Source organism: Malaclemys terrapin, chromosome 5 (assembly GCF_027887155.1).
Source record: "Malaclemys terrapin pileata isolate rMalTer1 chromosome 5, rMalTer1.hap1, whole genome shotgun sequence".
Lineage (NCBI taxonomy): Eukaryota > Metazoa > Chordata > Testudines > Emydidae > Malaclemys > Malaclemys terrapin.
Genome location: NC_071509.1, coordinates 2804656 through 2818600, shown reverse-complemented (window position 1 = coordinate 2818600; position 13945 = coordinate 2804656). Strand labels below are relative to the sequence as shown.

At 59.4% G+C, this 13945-nt stretch overlaps 1 protein-coding gene across 3 annotated transcripts in view; it reads left to right on the top strand.

The window, feature by feature from the left end:
* Window positions 1–12550, top strand: part of HSPA12B (heat shock protein family A (Hsp70) member 12B) — a 61426-nt gene extending 48876 nt beyond the window's left edge. For all 3 annotated transcript variants that reach the window (XM_054030317.1, XM_054030315.1, XM_054030316.1), the window contains 4 exons: window positions 2353–2457; window positions 5701–5959; window positions 6687–6790; window positions 9544–12550. In XM_054030317.1, the coding sequence (XP_053886292.1) occupies window positions 2353–2457; window positions 5701–5959; window positions 6687–6790; window positions 9544–10187 (1112 nt within the window). In that variant the 3' untranslated portion in view covers window positions 10188–12550. The remainder of the gene's footprint in view (window positions 1–2352; window positions 2458–5700; window positions 5960–6686; window positions 6791–9543) is intronic.
* The last annotated feature ends 1395 nt before the right edge of the window (window positions 12551–13945 follow it).

Genomic DNA, 13945 nt, shown 5'->3' with positions numbered 1-13945 from the left:
AGCCTTCAACTACCTGAAGGGGGGTTCCAAAGAGGATGGAGCTCGGCTGTTCTCAGTGGTGGCAGATGACAGAACAAGGAGCAATGGTCTCAAGTTGCAGTGGGGGAGGTCCAGGTTGGATATCAGGAAAAACTATTTCACTAGGAGGGTGGTGAAACACTGGAATGCGTTACCTAGGGAGGTGGTGGAGTCTCCTTCCTTGGAGGTTTTTAAGGCCCGGCTTGACAAAGCCCTGGCTGGGATGATTTAGCTGGGAATTGGTCCTGCTTTGAGCAGGGGGTTGGACTAGATGACCTCTTGAGGTCCCTTCCAACTCTGATATTCTATGATTCTATGATTCTATGATTCTATGAGAACACAGTCTCCGGACTCCCAATCCAATGCCCCGGCCGCATGCTTCTCTCCCTTCGTGCCCCTAGGAAAGCTGAGGGGGGGCATCTTCAGCTCTCAGCTCGCGCTCGGCTGCGCCCGGCTTCGGTGAGAGCAGGACTGGGGCCCTCATGTTCTGCTTTAGAAGGTTTTAAGCTGCGGCAGCTGCTGCCAGTGGCCTGGGGGGCTCCCAGGCATTGTGAGACCCACCACTAGGTCAGCACCCCACCCTGCCCTGAGCTCCCAGGCAGGAATGAGGACACGGCCTCAGGGGACCCCTTGATGCCAGTTACCAACAGGAATGGACCAACTCCTCCCCCAAGCCTGCTCTCTTCAACAGCCTGCCTGGCGAGCCCCATCCAGGGGCTTAGCAATTTCCCTTGCTCTGGAGAAATTCGGGAGGAAGGGCTGAGGTCAGCTCGCTGCCGGCAGGAAATCGCTCCTTACCGAGCAGCTGGCTGGCTCACAGGAAGCTGACTTCGCTCAGGAGGGAGGTTTTGGCCGTCCCTGCGCTGGAGCGTTGCGGGTTGTTTTTTGGGTTGCCGGATTCAGTGAGGATTAACCGTCAGGGGCCTGTGGGGACGGAGCGGTCACTGGCTGGTGGCAACGGTGCTCTGTGTTTCTGCGGTTCCTTCCAAGCTCCCTGCAAACACCAGTCCAGCCCCGCCTGGCCTGTGCGCAGGGGAGGGGAGCAGGGTCAGGCCGAGAAGCGGCGCACGGGGGGAGCGTGGGGGGAAACCTCTGGCTTGGAGGGAGTGGTCTGGGGCTCGACAGCGCAGGCTACAAGCAGCAGCCAGGTGGACGTAACTGGCGAGCTCGGAGCCCCCCGCAGCCGGCGGGAAAGTGGCGCACAGGAGGCCCAGTCCTGCAGGCATGAGTCATGTCGCCGTGTGACCTGCCCCTTGGCTCCATTGGCGGCTCACGGCTGTCAGGGAGAATCGGGCCCGTTGGCTGGGCGAGGTCCAGGATCAGGCTCTAACGCAGCAAACGGCTCAGCCTGGCGGGAGCACAGCAGGACGGCAGCCCTAGCAGCTGCTCCGATCATCCACCTCTCACCAGCGCTTTGCCGGGTCCCCCGGTGGTTCTCAGGAATTAGCTGTACAGACTCCGCTCAAGGCCCCTTGTTAGGGCCCTGCCAAATTCACGGCCCCTTTTGGTCAATTTCACAGTCAGAGGATTTTAAAACTCTGAAATTTCACAGTTTCAGATATTTAAATCTGAAATGTCGCGGTGTTGTAACCCGGGGGGTCCCGGCCCAAAAGGAGGTCATGGGAGGAGGGGTGGCAAGGCTGATGTGGGGGGGGTCCCAGTATTGCCCCCCTTATCGCTGCGCTGCCAGCCAATGGGAGCTGCGGGGGGCGGTGCCTTCAGGCGAGGGCAGCGCACAAAGCCCTCTGCCCCCCCCCCCCGCCCTCCCAGGGGCTGCAGGGACGTGGTGCTGGCCACTTCCAGGAGCGGCGCGGGGCCAGGGGAGGCAGGGAGCCTGCCTTAGCCCCGCGATGCAACGGGGCTGGCGCTCCAGCGGGACGGATTGAAAGACCTGATGGGCTGGATCCGACTCACGGGCTGTAGTTTGCCCACCCCGGGCTAGGTTCGCCTCCCAGCTGCATCCTGCCCTGCTCTGGCCCTCAGTCCCGAGCTTTGCAACTGTGCAGAGGCAGAGAGTGAGGGGCGTGGGCGAGGGATGGGCACTTGGCTGCATCGGGGCTGCCACCCCCCATGTCACATGGCAGAAAGGAGGGGGCAGGCTCTGAGGACCCGGTGTCTGTACGAGCACAGTTCTCCTGCCTCGCTGGTCTGCGACTCAGGACACCTGAGTTCTGTGCCTGGCTCTCCCACTGGTCTGCTTGGCGACCTTGGGCAGGTCACTTCCCCGCTCCGTGCCTCAGTTTCCCCACCTGCAAAATGGGGGCCATGAGATCGGCCTGGTTCGAGAGCCATGGATGATGAGACCTAGGGGAGGCTGTTGTTATTTTCTTCCAGGGGACCGTTACATCGTGGCTGACTGCGGTGGCGGGACGGTGGATCTGACCGTCCACCAGATCGAGCAGCCGCAAGGGACGCTCAAAGAGCTCTACAAAGCCTCAGGTAGGATGGCGATGCCCGGGAGTCATGTGCCAAGGGCCCAATTCAGTGCCTGTTGGAGCCGGTGGAAAGACTCCCATGGCCTTTGGATCAGACCCACAAATGCTTCCCCCTCTCTGCCCCCAGCTAACGGCTGACCCTCTGTATTGGGGGGGGGAAGGATCATCTTCCTCTGTTGCATCTGGGTGCAAGTCAGTTGCCAGGATCGGCTGGGCGTGTCTCACCTAATCAGTTCCCTGCCATAGAGGTGCCCTCAGGCGCTGGTGCCGCTCGGTCCCGCCTGGGCTCCTGCAGGCTGTCACCCCTGGGGTCACTCCTGTGGCTGGGTCAGGGCGCGAGTGCTGGGCGGGGTCGCTGGCCCGGGCTATACAGCAGGGCAGACGGGATGCACTGGTGGTCCCTTCTGGCTTTGCCCTCTCTGACTCGGTGGGTGATGAAGGCCGGTGTTTTGGGCAAAGGCAGTGTGTGTGTGTGTGGGGGGGGGGGTGACCCAAGGGGTGAGCTGGAGCTGCAATGGCCGTAACTGGGTCTAAATTTCAGGCCTGGGGGAGGGGCTCGGGCGCGGCCTTGGATTGCGGTAGCGGGACGTGTCCAAGGAGCCCTGGTGATTCGGATGTCTCTAGAGCACCCCACTCCCCCGTAGTGGCCAGTGTGGGATTGTTCCCATTCCCCTGGTGGCTGTCCCCTGCCCGCTGGGTGTCCCCGCTGACGGGCGTGTTCCCGAGACGCAGAAGGTGACTGGCCAAAGTGAGTCTCTGTCTACACCACACAGATAAGTCGACCTATGTTAGGTCGCCTTACAGCCACCGCGTTAACGACTGTGGTGGCTGATGTCCACACGACCCTCCTGCTGGTGGTGCGTGTCCTCACCAGGCGCACGTCCACCCACTGAAGAGGGACAGTGTGGGGGGCTGAGAGCCAGGGGTCTCCGCTCCATGCAGCTCCATCTGCCCCCCTCCCCGTCTTCTCTCCTCCCCACTCCCAGCCAGGAGCAGTGGGGCAGCTGCCCGGGGCTTCTCGCCTCTGCACGCCCAGCCAGGAGCAGGGGGAACCACCTGGGGCTTCTCGTCTCCTGCGGGGAGATCTGCCCCAGGAGTCCGGTCGGCTGCCATGCTCCCGGTGGGGAGCAGGGACCCCGGGGGGGCAGCAGGGGTCCCTGTGGGGAGCCCGGGCAGCAGCCTAAGCCGGGAGCCGAGGTGGCAGCCGGGCTCCAGAGCCGGAGCCGGCTTTCTTGTCAATTTAATAGCATGAAATTGACAAGAATGACAGCCAGCAGCTGATGTAAGGAAAACAGTGTCTACACAGACATGACCTGGCCCTAACTCCAGTGACATCAGCCCGACGCCACTTGGGGAGGGGGGGGGGTGTTTTTATGATGTCTGCCTAAAACCGTGTAGTGTAGACAAGGCCTAAAAGCTCAGGAGCGACCCGTTCAGCTGGGGAGACAGCGTCTCCCAGGGACCGTTCCCCAGTGCACCTCAGCCTGCAGCCCCGGCCCCGCTCCCAGGCCCAGCGTCTCAGTGCAGCGAGGGGCTGTAGCACCATCTGGTGTCCATAGGGAAACTAGCTATAGACTTCCAACCGGAGGATTTGCTGGGGGCCCGCAGAGGTCCCCGTGATGGGCAGCGATGCTGCTGAATTGCAGTGGACTGGAGTCACGTTAAGCCCCGTAAGAGAAGCGTGAGAGACAAAACTGGGTTGCTGTGGTAAAGTTTCCCAGTCGCATGGCAGAAGGGTTTTGTGCAGTGAGGTTATTGAGAGGGGAGGGCCCGGGAGCAGAGACCAGACCCTCCCTTCCCCGCAGACTACAGGCCTGTCACACACCTGATCATGATTAGGGGAAGGAGGTCGTCAGTAACAGCTTTGTGTTCTGAGGTCATCTCGGTTTGTGTGGGTTTTGTCAAGCCCCTGCAAAAGCAGCTACTGAGTGGTGCCAGAAAGCGACAGACAAGCCCCAGCCGAACAGGTTTTATTGGGCCTCCCACTTCCACAAATGCGGCTACCTAGTTTTGAGCACCATCGGCTGGCGCTTTGGCTAGTTCCAGCCTTGGCCATGCAGGAGGGTAGCAGGCCGGGCTGCTCCCTGCTGTCTGTTCCCAGGGCTAGCTAATTTCCATCGCCTGGCGCGAGGCGGCTGCTACCCGGGCCGAGCTCCGGCACCACTGTCATTACAAATGAAGCCCTGCCTGCCAGGCTTCCCGAGGGGCAGAGTCCTGCAGGCTGCCCATGCGGCTGGTAGCTGGGGAGTTCCTGGATCTAGCCCCAGCCCTGTTTTCTGACTGCAGTGGATAGGTGCTGCTCTGCGCCTCAGTTTCCCCATGTGTGTGATGGGGAGTGATAATACTGGGTGGGGGGGGAAGCTGATAATGACTTGGTTAGTCTTTGCAGAGGGCTGGGGAAAAGGGGCTCCACGCCCCCTGTGATGGGGGCAGCATGTAACCACCAGATAGCTGGACACGTAGAGCATTCGTCGGCCTGGTCCACCAGTTAGCAGGTCCTCTTCCCACCGAACCCAGCCCCGGACGCTGCGCCATGGGGGGACGGCTCCTTGTGGAGAGTTCCCCCTTCAGCCTTCCCCAGGATGCGGGCTGAATCCCCCCCAAAAGCCCATGGAGTCCCAAGAGCTGGGTGAATGTGGGGACCACCGGGAGCCCCCACCATCTGGGTGGAGGTCCTGTGTGTCTGGGGTGGACCCAGGTACCACTTCTGGCTCCTTAGCCGCGTGGCTCCCATGGGTGCCCCGGGCTGGCCTAGCAGGGCAGCTCTGTGGGTTGGGATTGAGGGGTTCCAGCAGCGCTGGGGCCTGGGGTACCCTAGGCCTGCAAGTGGGGTGGGGGGCTGTGGGTTGGGCTTGAGGGGCCCTGGCAGGGCTGTGGGGGGAGCCCAGGGCTGGGATAGCAGGGGGTTGTGGGGCAGGATTGAGGGGCACCGGCAGAGCTGTGGGGGCCGGAGCTGGAGGGGGGAGCGGCTGGAGGACCAGGGCAGGCTGTATGTCAGAACTAGCAGAGCTTTGTGTGGGTGACGCTTGGCCAACCCCTGCCCCTGCTATCAGCTGTGCTATTAACACCTCAGTCAGTCCCATAACCAGAAAACGCCTTCACCCAGACAAGCTCAACCGCCATCTCCCCCTCTGGGGAGCCCTGACCCGTCCCAGCAGGGTGTCCATCACTCCCGGGGGCCTGTTCCTGCCCTGGGCAGAGCCGCTCTGCGCACACCCCATAACTCCGCAGTGGCTGTGCATTGCAGGTGGCCCCTATGGGGCGGTGGGGGTGGACCTGGCCTTCGAGACGCTGCTGGGCCAGATCTTCGGGGAGGATTTCATCGCCACCTTCAAGGCCAAGCGCCCGGCAGCCTGGGTGGACCTGACCATCGCCTTCGAGGCCCGCAAGAGGGCGGCAGCGCCCTTCCGCTCCAACCCCCTCAACGTCTCGCTGCCCTTCTCCTTCATCGACTTCTACCGCAGGCACCGGGGCCAGAACGTGGAGACGGCACTCAAGCGGAGCAGGTGACTTGGGGGGCTGGCTGGGGCTGCGGTGTGCTTGGTACGCATCCCCCGGGGTGTGGGGGGAGGTGGGCCAGGAGCTCTGGATGAGATCATGTGTCACATCCCCCTCTGGTGGCTAGTTCACATGGAAGACAACAGCCTACTACTGGTACCTGCTGATGGGGTCATTCCCTTCCCTTTAACAACAGAGGGCCATGCCTCTGGGCCCAGCCTGGGGACTCAGCGTCTAGGAAGTTACTCAGGGTGGTGGGGCGTTTGGAAGGGGTGTGGATACCTTTCTTGGCCTCCCCCACCTGGCTGTTTGTGGGCACAAGGGCAGGGGCTGGCGAGGGGTCGGGCATGATGCAGAGGCTGCGGCCAGGCGTGGCCCAGGGGCAGGTGGCCCAGAGCTGGCAGATCAGAGCCAGTGCCAGGGGGAGGGCAGGGTGGAGGTGGAGATGCACCAAGGCAGGGCCAAGCAGCACTGAGCTGATGGGCCACGCGGGGGACTGATCTGGGCTTTTAGGGGCAGAATGCATGTTCTGATCTTGCTGCCCATGCAGTCCTGGCTGCCCATGGCGGGGGGCGAGGGGGAAGGTGATGGGGGCAGGGCGCTGGAGGACACAGCCCCCTTCCCATTGCTCTCTGCGGCAGGAGTAAGAGCGGGCTGCCCCTGGGGGCTGGGCACCAGTTGGCCCAGCATGTGGGAGCCCAGGAGAGTCACTCCCCTCCGCTCTTGTGCCCCCAGCGTGAACTTTGTGAAGTGGTCCTCGCAGGGGATGCTGCGAATGTCGTCGGAGGCCATGAACGACCTCTTCCAGCCGACCGTCAGCCAGATCATCCGGCACATCGGTAGGGCCGAGCGAAGGGACCCTGGCCGAGCCCCAAGTCCTGTTACTTCCCTTACCGTGGGGGCTGAGCCAGCCTGGGGAGAGAGGAGCCCCCCCCTTGCTGAGAGAGGGGCAGAGCCATGAACCTGGGCTCCCTTGTTCCAGCCTTTCCCACCTAGCTGTGCCTCAGCCCGAGTCCACACACCAGCTTCATCTCCTGGGCTTCGATCACAGCTTGCCCCCCTCGCTGGAGGGGGTGAGCCCCGAAGAGCGTCAGGTCTAGGGGAGGTGGACCGTACCTAGGTAGGTCCTTGGCTCCCGTTCCCCGGGTCCATCCCGTGCCCGGTGCAGTCGCTCTGTGCGTCACGTGTGCCAGCAGGTTCAGACACTTGCCGGTGGCTCTGGTCATTACTTGGAGCGGTTCCACAGCCTGAGCGGGCCTGGGGGTCGGCCTAGAACAGAGACGTGGCCAGACGAGGTCATCCCCTAGGCCCAGGCTCCCGTCTCTGCCAGGGGCCAGCAGCCGATGCTGCAGAGGCCGATGTCAGAGCCCTGCTGCCCCTGTTAGTTCTCCGCTGACTCGCTGATAGAGATTGGCTGAAGCAGGTGGTTTAATAGCCCTGCCAGAGCCTCACTGGGCTTCTCCTCTCTTCGTTTCTTCTCAGCAGCGACTGGGGAAGGAAAGATGGGCTCCGGCGTGCAGGGGCTGGGCTGGGACTCGAGACCAGGGCTCAGATCCCAACACTGCCAGAGACGCCTGGGTGATCTTTGGCCACTCACTTAGCTCTCTGTGCCTCAGTTTCTCCATCTATAAAACAGGGGCTGGTGATATACCTACCTCACAGGGATGAGGCGAAATTTGCTAATGTCTGTGAGCTGCTCAGACAGTGCAGCACTGGGGGGCCAGACTGTGCCCCACTACCACTACTGGTCACCTGGTCTGTTCCCCACCTCCACCAGTTCCACAGATCTAACTCCTCCCTGGATCCCTCCAAGGCCTGAGTGTTTCAGCTGCTCATCTCTGACCGGCCTGCACTGCGTCAATATCTGACAAAGAAGTGACCAGGACGTGCCGTCGCTGCAGGACCGCGGGAAAGGGACTTTCCTCTCCCTGTCGCCATTTTCAGTGGTGACAAGTGCAAAGTAACGGGCCCTGGAACCCATAACCCCAACTAGCCATACACAGGGCTGGGCTCTCGGCGAGCTGTTACCACTCCAGAGAGCGCTCGTGGAGCCCGCAGGGTTGGGTCTCAAACATCCACTCAATGGGAGCGGCAGCCAGAAAAGCGAACTGAATGTTGGGAGTCATTAGGAAAGGGACAGAAAATATCATAGTGCCCCTCTCTGGTCACTGGTCCCCAGCTAAACCCATGGGACGCCCACACCTTGAATACTGCGGGCAGTTCTGATCGACCCATCTCAGATAAGCTATGTTAGAATTATACAGGGAAGGGCACACAAACGATGAGGGGGTATGGAAGAGCTTCCAGATGAGGAGAGAGAAATAAGACTGGGACTGTTCAGCTTGGAAAAGAGACGACTAAGGGGGGATATGACGGAGGTCTATAAAATCATGACTGGTTTGGAGAAAGTAAATGGGAAGTGTTATTTACTCCTTCTCATAACACAAGAACTAGGCGTCACCCAATGAAATTAATAAGCAGCAGGTTTAAAACAAAGAAAAGGCAGTATTTCTTCACACGGCACACAGTCAACCTGCGGAACTCCTTGCCAGGGGATGTTGTGAAGGCCAAAAGTGTAACTGGATTCAAAACAGAACTAGGTAAGTCCCTGGAGGACAGGTCCATCGATGGCTATTAGCCAGGATGGGCAGGGACGCAGCCCCATGTTCTGTGTGTCCCTAAACTCAGACTGCCAGAACCTGGGACTGGCCAACAGGGGGTGGATCACTCACTAATTGCCCTGTTCTGTTCATTCCCTGAAGCACCTGGCTTTGGCCACTGTTGGTCTGACCCAGGCTGGCCGTTTCTTATGCTTCTGCAGCCCAAAATTGCACTAGCTTTTGTGCCCTCCCAGGGACCCGATCTAACATGCACAGGAATCTCAGCTTCACAGACATCTGCTCATTGCAAACCCCCGCCTACATTTGCTGCCCGCTCTCCCTGCTGGGTCTTTGCCTAGCTGCTTATCCAGCCCCCATCGGCACGGGCTCTGACAGCTTCGCCGTCTTTACTGGGTTTGGCTGTAGGGCAGAGCTCTTATCCGCACTGAACAGAGGAGAAACTGAGGCACAGAGAGACACTGACCTGCCCAAAGTCTTGCCCGCAGGACAATTTCCCAAGGCTCGTGGTTGATTCTTCTTTGGGGGCAATTTTTAACTCCAAACAGGGTGATTTTCTGACCGACAGGCTCCGGTTCAAACAGGCGTTAATCCAGGGCAGGACTCTGGCTGGGGTTACTTGGGAGGTCAAACTCGATGTGCACCGTGGTCCCTTCTGGCCTCTGAGTAAGAGCAGGGACTCGAACCCTGCAGTCCTGGGTCCCAGGCGAGGGCCCTAGTCGGTCCTTCCCTTCAACCCATCCAGCGCCCCCTCCCCCACTGAATAGCTTCGTTTTGGGTCATGACCCCCACCCCCACCCCATGGATTCACCCTATTGGATGAGCTCCTTTTGAGTCACTCTCCCCCCTCCCCCGTCCCTCACGGGCCGCTCCCCTGCTCTTCCCAGGGGTTAATGGAGACGTTATGGCCGCCTAGCCCAACGCAGTCAGTAGCAGGGCCAGGTTCACCGTTTCACCCTCTTTTCCTTTCCCAGACGACCTCCTGAAGAAGCCAGACGTCAAAGGCATCAAGTTCCTCTTCCTGGTAGGGGGCTTTGCAGAGTCAGCGATGCTCCAGCACGCCGTCCAATCGGCCTTCGGCAGCCTGTGTCGCGTCATCATCCCCCAGGACGTCGGGCTGACCATCCTCAAAGGGGCGGTGCTCTTCGGCCTCGACCCCACCATCGTCAGGGTCAGGCGCTCACCCCTGACCTATGGCGTGGGGGTACTCAACAAATTTGTGGAGGGGAAGCACCCCAAGGAGAAGCTGCTGGTGAAGGAGGGGAAGAACTGGTGCACGGACATCTTTGAGAAGTTTGTCTCCGTGGACCAGTCGGTGGCCCTGGGCGAGGTGGTGCAGAGGAGCTACTGCCCGGCCAGGGTGGGGCAGCGGAAGATCATCATCAACATCTACTGCTGCGCCACGGACGACGTGGTCTACATCACCGACCCGGGGGTGAGGAAGTGCGGCACCATCAGCCTGGAGCTGGACGAGCTGGACGAGCCCAGCGGCCCCAAGAGCCGGCGGCGGGAGATCCGGGCCAGCATGCAGTTCGGGGACACGGAGCTCAAGGTGGCAGCCATGGACGTCAGGACCTCCAAGACGGTCAGGGCTGCCATCGACTTCCTGTCCAATTGAGCCCCAAAGGAAGGGACAGCTCAGAGGCGGCAGGGGCGTGGGGCGTGTCTTCCACCACCATCCGCCCCTCTCCCCTGACAGCACCTGCCTCGGTGCTCACGTCCATGCGGGTTTCACACCACGAGACGCAGTCACTTCGCATCCTCAGCAGCAGCGATACTGGACTTGAAGGAGCTTTACGTTGCCAGGGAACAACGGTTCATGGACTCACAAACCTAACCAAGCCACGGGGAACCCATGGTCCTCACTGGGACCTTGGCAGCGGTCAGGGTTCCAGCCATGCTTTTCATGTCCCTGCCCCAGACTCGCTCCATCGGAGGAGTCCTGAATTCACTTGGGGCATTGCTGTGTCACAAGGCTACCCTCCGCCACAGCAGGGTGATGCAGAACATTTATCCTACAGGGACACGCCAAGGCAGCGGTGACCCTAAGAACATAACGGCCAGACCGGGTCAGACCACTGGTCCATCTAGCCCAGTATCCTGCCTTCCAATGCCAGGTGCTTCAGAGGGAATGAACAGAACAGGGAATCGTCGAGTGATCCAGCCCCTAACCAAGTTTCCATGACCTCTACGCCAGTAGCTACTGCACGGGAGCTGGACAATGTTGCCAGCAGCCTCCTTGAATAGGGAGAAGGACCCTCTGCGTTCACAAGCCCTCTGCTCCTGTAGGAAGAAAGCTACAAGAGAAGGCCTCCTCCGGCCGCAAACCCTTCTTCCTCTCACGCAGAAACAGGATTTGTTCTTGGCTTGTTTTATCTTGGGGCAGTTCCCCCTGGCGCGTGAGGCTCGAGCCAGTCAAACTCATGATTCGGGACTCAAAGGCCTCTCAAGAGTGGTCCTTAGCAGGACCTTCAGCAGAACGCCAACCCCGCACCCAGGCACACATGTGTGTCTCGGCCAAGTAAACGCAGAGACCAGCTGGCAGCAAACGCAGCCTGGTGGCCAGCAGGAGGCGACGTGATAAACCGGCTCTGTCTCCATGATGCAGGCACCGTTGCCTGGACGGTTTACTGGCGTGAAGTTCAGAGAGCTCCCCGGCTGATGTTCTCCTGGTGACCTCTGCATGCAGCGCAGCAAGTGGCACTCACTCCTCCAGGGACTGAAACCAGGGGGAGCGCTCTGCCCTGGCAGTTCTGTACCCCGCTGGGGCTTGCCACCGGGCACAGAGCCGCAGGATCGGAGCTGTGGTCCCAGCTTTGGAACAGTCTCCAGGAGGAACCCTTCAGTGCCAGACCCCCTAGGGGTCTCGTTCTTCCTCCAGGGTGAGCCATGCTTCACCGCTTCCTTGGGCTGGACCTCCAGGCCTGCAGCATCGCTTCTTCACCCCGTGAGCTCCGCTCAGCGAGTCCTACTGAGATGGGCCCCCAGGGAGACTTGTATGATCTTAGGGAGCGATGCAGGGGCACTCACAGAGCGTGGGGATGCAGTGAGGTTTATTAGGTGACTGGAACACAGCAGATGTCCTGGGTTAGCGTAAGGAAAAGAAAGTTATAGCCCACTCCATCCTAGTCAGCTCAGAGCCCGGAGCCCTGTCCCTCTGACCTCGCCTTGTCCCAGTTCAGGCGGGCCACTACCCCCTGCACTCCTGCCACCCTTTGTTCCCCAGCTGGGCAAACACTGCCTGGCTTCCTGCCGAGGGGTGGGCCCTCCATGGTCTTTGGTTGCTAGGTCTCAAAGTCCTGGGGACTGAATTTGCCATTGTCTTCTCAGATACTCCATTGATATGGGCCCTAAGGCCCCAGACAGCTAGGAGCCATTCACATCCATGTCCTCTGCCAAGAGCAGACAGACCTGTTTCCCTCTCCCCCCCCCCCCAACTAGGTAACAATGCAGCATACAGGGGAAACTGAGGCACGCTGGGGCTTCCTAAAAATATTACAAAAATTCCCACTTCACCACATCACCGGCCCCAGCTGACTAGCTTCGCTGGCTCGTTTGGCGCCTGGGAGCTGCCTTAGTTGGCTAATGAATATTCTACTGGCCGGCTAGTCCCTACCCAGGAGTTAAAGGTCAGGAACCTCTTTCCTGGCCCCGCTCAGCCAAAGTGACCACAGACAGACTCCGTCGGGGCAGAAGAAGGGGGAGTTGATACCAGTTGATATGTAGATTACTGGCAGGGCGTGTGCCTAGGGAGAAAACAATGGTGACTGGTGACAACGTCTCCTTTCGATAAGTATATGTATTTTTTTTGTAAACCCAAATTTTTATTTTTATATATCACATGTAACCCCCCCACACACACACACGTGTAAGAACCAGGCACTATGGCTGGATCTGTGGCACTAGTGAGGCCTTTATCCCGTATTTCAGATAAGTATGCTATGTGATGGAAATCAAAATAAACGATTATACTCTTCTGCAGCCAGGGGCGGGGGAATGCTTTTGAGGCAGGGAACGGAGTGAAAGCAGCGGTGAGAGCAGGTCTGCTTTCGCCCTTGTGCTCTGATAGAAGAACTAAGCTGCCGTCTCCAACCCGGAGCAGGTGTTCTTAACATGGAGGTCACCAGCAGGTGTGAAGGAATCACACCCACCCCACTCTGCCCATGCTGCCGAAGGGGAAGCAGGGCCCAGGCGACGGAGAGAGGGCTCATGTGGGGGAGGGAGCGGAGGCCTGTTGTTTTAAGTTGGAATACATGGGCCCAAAGGATCTTGGCACTAAAGTTTTAAACAAGGTTCGGGGTGGGGTGTACGGAGACCTCAGCCCCTTGTCTGACAGTCTCGTAGGTGGGACCAAAGACGATGCTACCCCTCCGTTTGGGGAACAGAGAGGATGTTCGTTGAGGTGGGCTGGAGCGGTCACTGTTGTGGTGGTGGTTAAAGACCAAGCCGATTTGCTAAAAGCCAAGAGAGGGAGAGGGAGAGAAAAGAACAGCAGAGACACAACACGGCTTCTGGCTCTGGGGCTGCCTTTCACTGGCGAGCTCACTGCCTGCACAGCCCAGGGCCTGATCAGCCACTGCGAGCCCTGGCCAACTTGTCCCAGCATCGGGTTAGTTAGGGAACTGCTTTTACTGCCTTTCTGGTCACAGGCTCACAGCAACGTTGCACAATATGGTCTTGGCCGGCTAAGCCACGCTCTGATTAGACAGAAGGCAACAGGAAAACACACACCCGGGAGATGAGAGGAAGGGGTTTGACAAAGTCTGACATCCCAGGTGGTGTCTGGGATTTAGCCAGAGCCAGTGGAGGTGGTGATGCCCTCTGGGTCCTGCACTTGGTCCCGTCTGGTCGGGACAATGACAACCCAATGGTGAATCAGCGGATCCTGACCATGCTGCCATGAGAGTAAAGCTCACGCCTTCCTGTCCACCCATCTCCTGGCCAGCAGTTGTCAGACAGCTGCTGCTTGATTTTTCTCCCAAAAATGTGTTCCTTTTAGGATGTCACAAGGACCTGGTGGCAGGAGAGCCCGTCCCTTCATTATTTTGTCCAGCAATTAGGCCTAATTTCCCACACACCAATTTTGCTCCACTGATTTCTGGTCCCCAACCTCTCTTGCATATGAGCCATAATCTTAACACAGTCCTTGAGTTACATCAATGGGCCTTTGTGTCAGGCCTAATTCACTTCTCCTGGCTCCCTTTTGTACCTTTTCCCATTGACGTGTATTGGTCTAGGTCAGTGGTTCTCAACCCGTGGCCCAATCAGCACACAGCTGCGGCCCATGTGACCTCCTCAGGGCCATACAGGTAGTATGTGGCCCACATAACACACAGGGAGCTGCAGATGCGGCCCACAATGAGAAATGGGCTGAGA